At 42.3% G+C, this 13,030-nt stretch overlaps 2 protein-coding genes across 15 annotated transcripts in view; one reads left to right on the plus strand and one right to left on the minus strand.

The window, feature by feature from the left end:
* The window catches only part of PMS1 (PMS1 homolog 1, mismatch repair system component), a 44,685-nt gene extending 38,108 nt beyond the window's left edge, over positions 1-6,577 (minus strand). Inside the window, exons 1-4 of one of the 13 annotated variants that reach the window (XM_085585290.1) lie at positions 5,757-5,855; positions 4,874-5,168; positions 4,424-4,547; positions 3,603-3,754 (exon numbers count right to left, since the gene is read on the minus strand). In XM_085585290.1, the coding sequence (XP_085441416.1) occupies positions 3,603-3,754; positions 4,424-4,463 (192 nt within the window). In that variant the 5' untranslated portion in view covers positions 4,464-4,547; positions 4,874-5,168; positions 5,757-5,855. The other 12 variants (XM_085585298.1, XM_085585294.1, XM_085585291.1 and 9 more) reach the window with 12 other exon arrangements.
* On the plus strand, positions 6,318-12,797 carry ORMDL1 (ORMDL sphingolipid biosynthesis regulator 1). 2 transcript variants are annotated; one of them, XM_031505367.3, is made up of 5 exons: positions 6,318-6,389; positions 6,601-6,663; positions 7,720-7,913; positions 10,248-10,399; positions 11,331-12,797. In XM_031505367.3, the coding sequence occupies exons 3-5, from the start codon at positions 7,740-7,742 to the stop codon at positions 11,464-11,466; spliced, it is 462 nt and encodes a 153-aa protein (XP_031361227.2). In that variant the 5' UTR covers positions 6,318-6,389; positions 6,601-6,663; positions 7,720-7,739; the 3' UTR covers positions 11,467-12,797. The 2 variants fall into 2 exon arrangements, with proteins under 2 accessions (XP_031361227.2, XP_021387077.2); XM_021531402.3 differs by having other exon boundaries at positions 7,733-7,913.
* Positions 12,798-13,030: the final 233 nt, after the last annotated feature.

The following is a 13,030-nucleotide window of genomic DNA, read 5'->3' on the forward strand; positions in this document are numbered from 1 at the left end:
CATACAAAAGTGGAAACTTTGCCTGTTTGGAGCAACTGAGCAACCATTAAATGTCACTGTTTAAGGAAAAAAGAAGAAAATTTAAAATACACCATGTTAAGATAACAGTTAAATAACATAATTCATCTCCTGTGATTTGGAAACAGCAAAACCTAAGCTCAAAAGGAGACCTATAGATGGAAAGCTGAAGATTTTTCACCTCTTTTCCTCTCTTACCTATTTGGTATCAATTTTTTTGAAGTCACTGGAATGCAGCTCTGCATCCATTAATTTAGTGGACCCTCACTTCACACCATTTTCAGTTTCAATTTTGATTGATGTGATTCCATTACATTTTCTAAGTTCTGTTTTCCAAGCTCAGTACACAGAAGATGAAATTCTAATGTGGAGTAAGGCATGAATTCTAAGGGTAATAAGAAAGCTTATAAAGAGATACAGTATTTTACAAAAAGAAGTAAAGGTTTCCAGAGGCTCTTTTAAAACAGTCTTCAGGGAAGCAAAGTTCAATCTTTGTGATTTACCTTTACATACATACAATGGATATTTTACTGAATTCCAATTTAAATATGTCATTCCAGTAAGCACCAGCATAAATAGGGTAAAACTCTGAAACCTAGATATTTACAATAGCTAAATAAAAGATGAAATTTAGGTTCTGTAACATCTCAAACAAATGCAGGAAAAAATTATTCTTTCCATCTACATTATAGTCTGCACTAGTGAGCAGCACCCAGAGGAACTACAAAGCAGGAGGAGAAAGTAATCAGAGCTGCAGGATCACTAACTAAGCTTCTTTCACAGAAGCAAGATGGCTCTTTGAAAAGATTATGATGCAACACACAAAAAAATGTGCTGTAGTGTGTCCCCGTCTAGGGGACTTTAAAACTAGTTTTGCTTAGAAAGAATATATTAAAACACTGGCTGCCACCACTGATGCTGGACAGAGCATGTGATGGCTGACAACTGAAGGCAGGTTGATTAAACAGAACAAACTTTGCTGTCCCACCTGGGCCTATTCTGAAAACAGTTATGAGAAAATATAATGTACTCACAGGGTTATTTCTTGAAGTAAAAAAAATGATGTAATCAAAAACAAAAGGTATCTGAAGAAACCATCTGCAATCACACATAATCTGATTTAGGAAACATCGAAAGACTCTAAAATAGGCTCAGAACCACAATACACAAAAAACAACAGAAATACGGGTACATTTCACTTTCTGTTGTAATGAATGGTGCAAAAGCTGTCTTCAGGCGAAAAAACAATGCTTTTGCTCATGTTTGAGTCAGGCTCCTACTGGGCAGTAAAACCAAACAAAGCAATACACCTCAACTGAGCATAAAAGGCATATATATATATATATATATATATATATATATATATATATATATATATACTGCTGCTTTATGTGCTAATGAAAGGTTTGAGAATTTTAAAATGAGCCCCTATTTTCCATCCTAGTTTTTACTTTCTGACCAGTTAGTTGCTTAAGAAAAGTGAAATTTATCCTGAATCAAAATGTTACATAAATGATTCACTATTTCTCTTCTACACTTATTCATTTTTACTTGTGCATGTTTTATAGAAATATTACAATGCTTAAACTTTGTATTTTGTAACAGCTTCCTCCATGAGCTGAATCTTACTGAGGTTATGAACCCATGAAATGTTTTAGTTGCTCTGCCAGGTCACTGATGCCAATCAGTATGAATCAGTTTTGAAACACAATGCAAAGATGCCAAATAACATCACCTATGGTCAATCAAGACTGACACACCAGCCAAAGCTTCCCGCTACAGTTCACCACTGCCATGACTCTGAGACCCATTCCATCTTCAGGTTAATTCCTGTCTGTCTGTCAAAAAGGAATTGTTATCTTTGTTCAGTCAAATTGGATAAACTATGCCTTCCTATTCCATCTGAAAAAGATTAAAACAATAAAAATGCTGCAGTTTCAGGCAAAACTCATCAAGCTGTAAAATGGAACTTCAAAGTTTCTCTTCTCTGTTACACTTTTGAACTAATCCAGAATTAATATGGTCATTGACCTCTATTACATGGTAAGAGTTATTTTAATTTCCATTAAAAATCCCAGAAAAAAATCCATTGCTTTAGAGTTATACAGAGTGTAGGCATTTTCTTCTCCTCTATTACCCACAGAAGAACAACCACCAAATTTCTGTCAATCGCTGACAACTTGCGTAAAGCCAGGTTTGTTTGTTTGGAACTACAGTGTTTTGGATTGGGCTGGACTGACATGGGAATGTAAGAGTAGTGTAGATGACTCATGCACTGAAAAAGGTCAAAAATGCTCTTTTTAATTGATCTGGGACAAAGCTGGTTACTGTGCTGTGAAACCCACAGTAGTTAGAAGACTCTCTCCTCGGCAAGGTTTGTTCCAACCATTCTGGAACACTCCAAAACCCTTCTGTTCACTTCTTGCAGTTACTGATCAGCTCCCAGGACCTGATCCTAACACCCTTTACCCCCACAACTGTGTACACACTACTCACTTGGGAGTTACTCAAGAAGCAAGATGCTCTGCAATCTAAATATTGAGAAGACAGAGATTATGAGAGACCACAGCAAAGACAGAACATCTTCAGGTCACTCAAAGCAGTAACAAACATGTTCCTTGGTGTCTACAGGAAAGCATTCTCAGATTGAACAACTCTAGGCTCATTCAGAAAATAGAGCAGACATGGTCAAAGAAACAAGGAGAAACTGAATTGCCCTCCTAGTTAAAAGCATTTGTCTAATTCAATTAGACAAGAGTATTTGTCTTAATTCAAGAATATCCCACACATTCACTGTTATTTGGAGAAAGGGAATTGGATCAATTCTGAATACATACATTTCTACAGGATATAGTAACACTTCTTTCTTACTAAGCAGGGGATACTGCTACTATACAGCTGCTGACAAAATACTGCAAAAGCAGAAATAGGATATCAAGAGAAGCTGACCAGCTACCCATTTTATCCAATTTGTTGAGGGAAAAAACGCTTAAATTCTTTATTAAAAGTGGTATTTTCTATTGTCAGAAACTATCATTGAATGACATATCAACTTTTTTGAACAGCTTATAAAGAGTTAGAAGCAGCCAGAGTTCACCATGTAATTAGAGACAGGGTGGTGATTTGTATTACAAAACCATAACAAAAACATTTATGTTATAGCTTTTGTTTTGAATGGCCACTAAGCTTTTCCATAGTCTCCATTTTCACCTTTCTTACAATCCCTTGTAATGAGAATATGTCAGCCTAACAGCAAACATAAGTCCACCATCTTTTAAAACTGGCTATTACTCAGAAAACATAAATTTTAAGTAGGAAAAGGGGGATTAAGAAAGCTGACAATTTTTTCCCCATGATACACTCAAAAGCACAAATATGCCTTACTGTTTCACAGCAGGGCCTCAGAAACACAAATGGAAACTAATTTTGTACCATTTTTACTCGAGGTAAAAATACATGCATATAAATATATAAAAATCATCGCCATTCCCCAAACCATAATAGCCTAAAAAAACACATTTGCAATAGAACAATTTTCTTTTCTTCTTAGTCTATATCAAATTCCTTCTGAGACAAAGACTTACCAGTTTAATATCAATGCCTGTAGCACTGGCATCCAAGGAATTTTCTATCAGCTCCTTTACCACACTGACAACTGAAGTAATCACCTGAGAACTTGAAAGGAGCCGAATTGTCTCTCCAGGCAGCTGTTTCATGGTGGAAAGATTCAGGGAAGCTGCACAGAAAAATAACAGAAAAAGAATGTAAAAGGAACACTACAATTACACATTTTTAAGAAACTGTTTCACAGGAACTTTGAAACGTAGAAAAACACAACATTATGGCTAGAAAGTGAAATTTCCAAGTTACAGTAAGACCCAGCTTCCTCTGCAGTCAATAAGTGTTGAGAGAGAAATGGGGAGGCAACACACTGGTGCTGATGAAAAGCCATATTCAATGGCAATGGGACCTACTGGCAAAAATGAAAACCAAACAGTTCTCTATTACAGTCTTGCCTCTCTGATCTGATGTACTGTGTGCCCTCAGGCAGGTAATTTTGTTTCTATGTCACTCTATCTCCCACTTGAAAATGAAGATGCCTTATAAACCAGTCGAGATTCCTTTTTAATTTTTGGAAATACAAAAGATTATAAAAGTCTTGCTATATTATAGAGACACTCTCCCATTAAGAGATTGTATATGGATCTGTGAATTTTAGCATGCATTTCTGTTTAAGTACCTACACTGACACAAACAGTCAAGGCCCAGAAAAACTATTCTGCTGATCCTCGTAGCCTGCCATGAAAGAATTCAACCAGAGTTTCATATCCATATGAGAGAGGCAGAGGAATGGGTCAGACAGGCTTCTTCTCTTCTCCAGTTTATGTTATATAATGCTATTTACACTGAAAGGCAAAGAATCCTGGCAGTGCTGGCTTTCCCATTGATCCAGTCCAAGGTATCTGCTGACTTTCCCACTGATTCAGTCCAAGGTATCTGCTGGAGAACACAGACTGCACACTCAGCACCTGTCCCAAGGATATGAGCACACATGGAGGAATGGAACAAACACAGATTTCCTCCTGACACAGCCAGGTCCTGCTGAGGGATTGCAGTCAACACCCTTAAGCATCACAGCCCTGCAGGGTGTATGCAGCTGATACAACAATTACAGGACGTTTCCCTGCCTCAACATCCTTCTAAAGACAGCTACTCTTGAAACATAAAAGACAAAGTAAAAATGTGGTTACTTGGGTGGGGGGGAGAGGAAGTACAGTGTTATGCAGTACAAGCAGCACTGAAACTTTTCTAGGAACAGCTACAAAGGGATTTTATCTTTATTTTTGTTATTTACATTGCAAAGGGAGTTTGCCTTTCAAACGTGGTAAAAGGATCCAATGAATTGTTTTACCACCAACTGGAAAACAAGAGGAGCAGGAGAAAAGGTGTGCTGCTGAAGATGAACCGATGTTAATATCATGTGCACGTGTTCAGAGGCAGGCTTTGAGGCATTCATGCACTGTATGGACTCCTGCGTCAAATGCTTCATAATTCACTCATGGGAGTAAATCAGATGGGAGCTGGACGTCTCTCCATCAAAAGACACTAACTAAGATACGGGAGGATCTTAAAACAGAAACGCCGCAGACCTGAAAGACAAATTTTCTATGAGGTGTGACTGATGCCGGCAGTTTGGGGGAGGAATCGGCCCCCGGCCGTGTGTGGTGTCCCCTGCCTTAGACCCCGGCTGAGGGACACAACGCTGGCCAAATCCCGGGAATACCTGTTGGGAGGTAGAGAGGGACCTCTGGGACCTCCTACCCCTGGCAAAGCATCCAACCTATGATACCTGTTAGCTAAAAGACACGTATCTCAGCTCAAGCCACCTTACTACTCTAACGCTTCACGGAGTTACAGCTGTGCTCAGTGGGAAAACACAGCATTTTCTGCGTGGGAGCCCCATCGCTGATCTAATCCTTGGATCCCTCTACAGACATCTCCGACATGCCAACAACTGCGGTCCTAGGCATCCTCAGCTACACGGGGAATAAACCCCCCCTAAATTTCACAGTTCGGCCCCACAGCCGCCTGGAGCCACACCAAGAACCCCGCCCCGCGTCCGAGCACCGCCTTCCTCAGGGGCCCTCCCTCAGCACGCACTGAGGCTTTTCTGCGGGTTACCAGGCGAAAAAACGGGCGCAAAGCCGCAGATAAGCCCTGCGGGCCCTCCAGTTTACCCAAAGCACAGAGCCGTCCGCGGTCCCCGGTTCTCGCTGGGAGAGGCGGGCGCTGCGCTGCGCGGGGCCTGCCCGCTCCGCCCGGGCCCTGCCCGCTCCCTGCCCGCTCCGCCCGGGCCCTGCCCGCTCCGCCCGGGCCCTGCCCGCTCCCTGCCCGCTCCGCCCGCTCCCTGCCCGCTCCCTGCCCGCTCCGCCCGGGCCCTGCCCGCTCCGCCCGCTCTGCCCGCTCTGCCCGGGCCGCCCGGGGCCCTGCCCGCTCCGCCCGGGCCCTGCCCGCTCTGCCCTGCCCGCTCCGCCCGGGCCCTGCCCGCTCCGCCCGGGCCCTGCCCGCTCCCTGCCCGCTCCGCCCGGGCCCTGCCCGCTCTGCCCTGCCCGCTCCGCCCGGGCCCTGCCCGCTCCGCCCGCTCCGCCCGGGCCGCCCCGGCGCGGCCTCCGCGAGGCGGCGGCGCTCCCCTGCCGCTCCCGCCCCGCGGCTGCGCTACCTGCGCGCCCGCCCCGCGCCCGTGGGCGGCGCGGGCAGCCCGGCCCGGCCCCTCCGCTCGTTCCCGACCGGCCCTGCCCACGGGCACCGCGGGCTCTACCTGCGGCCGGCGCTCCGCTCCGGCTCCTCGGCGGCCGCGGGGCTGCGGAAAGGTGGGGCCGCGGCGGGGGGCGGAGGGACGGGCGGCCGGGGCCGGGGAGAAGGCCGCGGGCACGGCCGGGCCGGGCGGCGGCAGCGGAGGGCGGCCGGCAGGGGAGGGATGGCGGAGGAAACGCGGCGGTGCCGCGGGCTGCCCCCCGATGGGGCTGGAATCGTGGCGTGGGGTGGGAGGGGATGGTGGGTCACGGCGAGATGTCTGTCTAGGTACTGGCTCCGCGGGTGCTGCATCCCGGGGAGAGAGGAACAGCCTCGCGTCGCCCATCCCAGGTAATGTGTCTCCTGCACGGCTTGGAATGCTTTGCGACAGGTACTGGGTAAGCTTGGCAGTGCCCCGGTTCGGGTTCAGAGTACCTATTTTTAGTCTACTGCTGTTCATAATGCAGAATTTTTTATTTATCTTATACTCTGTGCATCACTAAGTAAGTGTCAGAAACAAACTTCCTCCCGAAAGCAAGCGTGCTTTTGCTGCTTAAGCAGTGCTTTTGTATTCTGATTCAGATGGTTGCTAAAAAAACCACTTCATCCCGCTCCCATTAATGAATATCCATAGTCACAGAGATCGTGTGAGTTTTCAATAAGCAATAGTTGAGATTTTTTTCAAAATTATCATTACAAATTTTACTGCAATAGGAAGAGAGTGGCACTGTCAAGTTCTGTCAATTTCCTGGATATATCAGCATATTAAATAATCCTGTGTATCTCTGCATGTGTCTGTTGCTTCGAAAACTTTTGAACATGTTCTCCAATTTCAGCCGGATTTAGGAGATGGAAATGTCTATCTGGAAACTAATAGATGGGGAGGGGAGGAAATCTGCACTTTGCTTCAAGAAAAAGAGGCCTAGATTACTCCTTCATTATTCTTTCTAGAAGTAGGTGGCTGGGCAGTTGGTATATGCAGAGTTCTTCACTAACCATTACATGAACAAGAAAGAGGAGGAAGATTGTCTGATGTGGGAAGTGGAAAAGAGCTCTGGATATTGTTGTGGATGGGGAAACTTAATTCAGATTATAAAAGTTATGAGCTTGGTTTCTTACAGCTTTGCAACTGTAGCTTCTGACATCACAGTTTACTAATTTTTTTTTTATGTCCTTTCTGTAGCAAGCTTGTGAGTTTTATTTGTTTGGACTTGTTTTAAACAAGCAGTTCCCAACTGTTCCTTTGTACTGATTTCTCTATAAACCATAGCTTGAAGATCTTGAGGTACATCCTGCTTTATGTACTGTGTTCTCTCCAGACCTGCTTCTTTAAAGCAGCTTTTTCCCATATTTGAAAATTGCGTATGTCAAGTACTCCTCTGTAACAGTATCTCAGTCTTCAAACAGATCTGTTTTATAGGGTAAAAATGAACGTAGGAGTTGCCCACAGCGAGGTAAATCCAAACACTCGAGTGATGAACAGCCGTGGAATGTGGCTGACATATGCGCTGGGAGTCGGCATGCTGCACATTGTCCTGCTCAGCATTCCCTTCTTTAGTGTCCCTGTCGCCTGGACTTTAACAAATGTCATTCACAACCTGGTGAGTACCCTCTCTTGGAACAGAATTTGAATAGTGGTTGTTCATAAATATTTATTTTCAGTAGCAAAGGAAGAGGAAAGTAGCCAGTCTGTATGGACAATGAAATCCTGCTATCCAAAACACCACCTCTCCTTGGCCTATCCACAAAAGATTGGCTGTTTTGGGGAGGAGCAGTGATACATGACCACTTTCAATTTAAGCATGAAAGACATGAAATATTCTTTATGTAGTTACGTATTCTTTTAAGTGGCATTTAATTAGGCTGGAAGGTTGCAGACATAAAATCATCATGTCAGCCAACTTTCACAGTGTTCTGTATATTGTTAGAGAGCTGTGCTGAATCCATAAACCATCACATTTTTAGTTATTGGACATATCTACTAATTTTTCCACATAAATCTGTTAGTATCCCAAAATGTTTAATTTTAGCAGCCTACCTATTTTATTTAAGAGAAATGCTTGCATTGTATTTCTTCTAGTTTTGATTTCTGGCCAAGCTACGTAACTCAGAATGACTTCAGCATACAATGTTGTCACCATACAGGACATTAGAGAAATCTTGATTGAAAGCAGCGGGAAAAACGGAACTACTTTGACCACAGCTCTGAAACCGTTTGTTATTCAGAGGGTTGTGACTTCCATGATGAATTTTGTATGCAAAAGATTTTGTGAGCTGCTTTCTGCTCCTCTCTGCAGGATGCCAGCATTTTCCTGTAACCACTTAAAGTAGTGCAGCTATCTGTATTGGTCCTGCCACGCTTAGAGAGCCATAACCCAGCAATTTAGATCATACTTGAGGTTTGCTAGCTCACCTTTTACCAGCAAAGAAGACTTGACAAAAAGATAGCTCCTTCCTTGTTTAGGAAAATGATAGTTCACTGAGGATGGGTAATATCCTCTTGAATGTAAAGTTTTAATTCTTATTTGAGCTTTTTGGTTTTGTAGATAGGTTTAAGACTACTGGTGGAATTGTCATTAGAGCCTTTTGTGTGTTATCTTTGACAGCATCAGACATGTCTGACTTCAGAAGATGTTGGCAGAGACAAGTATTACTAAATATTTCCCACATGCCTTACTGAACTCATTGCAAGTAGCTGTAATGACAACAGGGATGAGAACATGCACTGGCAAGTAGTTTTGTAGTGGAACACTAGAAGATGAGTGTAAATTGCACTGGTGGATAGTTCAGAATTTAAATGGCACTTCTTTTGGAAACAAATCCTCAAATGGTTTGACAAAAAAAAAAAAATCTTGGATTTCTACTAATGGAAAACTCTTAGCTAACCTTGAAAGTACTTTTGATGGTTCTTTCTGCAAGTACCACTGGGAAATAAAATGTGAAGTAAGCATTTGGATCTGTCCTAAAAGTGTCTTTATGGTTATTAAAATAGACACTGCAGACATCACGAATCAAAAAATTAATTAAACAAATCAATTGTCCTAGGTTCACAGGGCTCTGGTCTGGAGGCTGTTCCAAAAAAAGGTGGAAGGAGACATGAAGTGATTGGCTGAGATTTCACCTCTATTATAAGAATTTGGAATTAATGTGATTTTTTTTCTAGATAAAGCTTTCTATAAATTTTTTTGTATGTGCATAAGAAAGAGAAGGAAATCTTTGATACTGTCTCATGTAGACTCTTCCTTGGAGATGGTGTGCTCTCTTAAATAGAAAACAAGTGTTTTTTAAAACTGGAAGAGGGTGTACTCCCCTGTTTGAAAGCAAGAGGCCCAAACTGGGCTTTCAGAACAAACCATACATGGTATGTTCCCATCAAACAGGAACAGTCACAAGGAAAGTCCAGCATGTTTAAGGAGAAGCAGCAAAAAGGTGGACAGATGGTATTCAGCAGAATGCTTAGTCAGTTCCTAAGGATTTGAAGCTGGTAAGGGGCTGAGAAAGATTTCAGGAGTTGGTGTGATATTGTCAGTGTTTGTAGGTAGATTTTTGCTTTATGCACACTCTACTACTCACCACTCTGTTAACACTGTGCTAGGAAAGTGGTGATACAAATCAGCACTTGCTACAGTGCTTGTTAAAATTCTACTGAATTCAAGGAACTTTTGCCTACTGGTGTAGAAGGCAAGGGAGTGGATTGGATGTCACACAGACTTGGGCTTTAATTCTGACTCTGCACCGTCTCAGGCAAACCACTTCTTGTCTCTTCCTTCCTCTTCGATAATTTGTTATTACAGGCTAGCAGCTCTTCTGGTTGAGAATTTACTCGCTCTCTTTTTTTTAAAATTATTTTTAATTTTATAATGCATTGAACAATGTAGCAATTATTTTAAAATATTACTAAAAGTGCCTTTGTATTCACTTTTTATTTTCCTCAGGGAATGTATGTGTTTTTGCATGCAGTAAAGGGAACTCCTTTTGAAACACCTGATCAGGGCAAAGCTAGGCTACTAACACACTGGGAACAGCTGGATTATGGAGTACAATTCACATCTTCAAGGAAGTTCTTCACAATCTCTCCTATAATTCTGTGAGTTCAAAACTGTGCTATAGATCAATCAACACATAAAGCCATGATTTCAAAAGCTGCAACATAATGGTTTCAATTTACAGTCTAAAAGCATTTTCTGTCTTTTTCTTGTTTGTTTGTTTATTTCTACATCACAGCTGTAGGGAGTATTTATTTACAGGCTATGTAACCAACAATCATTCTGCTTTTGAAACTCCGCATGCTGAAGTCAAAGTTTGTAAACAGTTATTAATGGGGCTGGTTTTAAAGATTAGAAATGTTGGGAGGAAAACTTACTGTTAACTCTTGAATTTCTTCAGAGATTGTGAAGTCATAAATATTGAAAATCTAAACGAATTGCTTTTGTGGCAGCATTTATTAACATTTTGCAACTTGTGAGCTAGAAATGTGTCAGTCATCAGTGAATGGGATCTGGTGTCAATTTTGCTTTGTGCATATTGTTTTCTATTTATACTATGCAAATGGCGCAAGATTTCTATACACCTATCTCTGTTGACAAAAGTGTGGTTGTGTAACTTAGAAAAATCAGATACATATTTAATATCTGACTCTGAAAGTCTTTCTGTTCGTTTCTAAAGAAAATTTACACACCCACTTATATGGCAGAGTGAGAGGGGAGGGAAGATCGTTCATGAGGTTCAGAAAGTTGGCTCATAAAGGACAGACACTGGGAAAATATATATAACTCCTCAAGGTGGGAGAAGTGCTGGAAGAAAACAGTAAACTGAGAGTTGCTTTCTAGCACCTTGAGAGGTATGGGGAGAAGAGACACCATAATTTTGCTGTAGATACTCAGGTGAGATATTTAATACAGATACAGATGTTAACCAATAAAATCTTGCAAATCACTAAAGCACTTTTTTCAACTATGCTTTGTATGTGTTTTAGAGAAGGCTGCAATCAGCTAAGCTTGCTCCCTTTTCTCCTGCAGGTACTTCCTGACGAGTTTCTATACAAAGTATGATCCCACACACTTTATCCTCAACACAGCCTCTCTCCTGTCCGTGCTTATCCCCAAGCTGCCACAGTTGCACGGGGTTCGAATCTTTGGCATCAATAAATACTAAGCAGAAGGTTCAACGCTGGCTGCCCCTGACATGGCTACTACTGCTCCCTGGGTGAAGGAAATGAGTAGTCTGCTGTGCTGAGTATCTCATTGTACCTGGGGAGAGATGCTTTTACGTCTGAGATACAATTCCTGCTTCCTGCAGCATTGTCTGGGATGAAAATCGACTTTGTAAGAAGATGCCTTGAGATACTTCAATGTGGATTGGAAACGTGTAGAAGAAAGATTTCCATGAAGAACTGGGCAGGCCCAGCTCTAAAGCCTAATCCCCACTAAGACTGTACATGTGGCTGATGCAAGTGGCTTGTAAGGAAGGTTCAAGTAGCAGCTGAAATGGAGAGCAGAGTTTCACAAATACTCATCATCCATAATGCAGGTGGTAACTTTACATATAAATCCAGAATCCTCAATGCCAAGGACTGGTGAGGCCACATTGTTAGATTAAGAGAAATTAGGTAGTTTCTGCTGTAATGGATTTTAAGTGGTTGTGCTTGTCTTTGCATTGTAAAAGTCTGTCTCACAGTAAGTACTGTGACAGCGAGCATAAATTGATGGTATAATTCCTGCCTTCTCTGTTCTTGGGATTTTCAAATTTTTTTTTTTTTTTTGGTCACAATAACTGAACAAAGTCCTTAACTGCCAGCTCAGGGGAGTTCCACATCAACTCAAGAGCTCAGTTTATGTACGCTTTTACAAGTTGCCACTGTTCTGTTCATTTCCCTTTGCTTACCAGGATACTGACTTTTCTGTGTGTAAGTGGGACATCTGTAAAATTGCGATTTCTTTTTAGGTGTGAATTTTTGACTGTTTTCTCTGATACTCACTGATGGGTTATTTTTCAGTAGCTGAGTGGCCCTGTGAGGTGGTGGGGAAAGGCTTGCTGCTGTGTCGTAGAAGGTGCTCTGTTACAGAGCAAGTGTCTGAACACGTAAGGGAAGCTGTGTAGGTTGTAAGCTAGAATAGAAGCTGAACTAGAAATAGGTGAGTAGGTAAATCACATGGACTAACTATGCTTTTGCAGAAAAAGGTATAGATAACTTGCATGTCTTGGAAATGTGGAGGAATGCTGTGTTTTAGGGGTACTGTGTAGTGTGGGGTAATCTTTTATATTATCAGCTCTTCTATTAGAGTGAAGGAGGTACATCTACTGCTCTGAGCAGTTATTTCTCTGTTGTGGAAAAAGGATGAATTCTGAAGTCTGCTGTGTGTCTGCCAGCCCAAACCAGCTCAGATTTAATGGAAGACTCCATTTAAGACTTGATTTACCTTTTGGTTGCAGTGGCAGCCAGTGAGCTGGAAAAAAAAAATTAAAAATATCAAACTACAAGCCTACAGTGGTGTACTTATTTTTTTTTTCTACAGCAATTTTCTGGCTATTTACTTTATCGATAAATGTGCTGTTAAAAAAAGGGCAATGAGTTACGAATTTTCTTTAGCAATTGGAAGCAATTAGTTCTGCCTGTAGCTTGCACAGAAAGCGGTAGCTGGCTGATTTTTAAATGCTGGCCATCACAAGGCCGTGGCGTCCGGGGGCGGCTGGACAAAGCCGCGGCTTGCGGAGGAGT

This window comes from Lonchura striata, chromosome 7 (genome assembly GCF_050655825.1).
Source record: "Lonchura striata isolate lonStrDom1 chromosome 7, ASM5065582v1, whole genome shotgun sequence".
Lineage (NCBI taxonomy): Eukaryota > Metazoa > Chordata > Aves > Passeriformes > Estrildidae > Lonchura > Lonchura striata.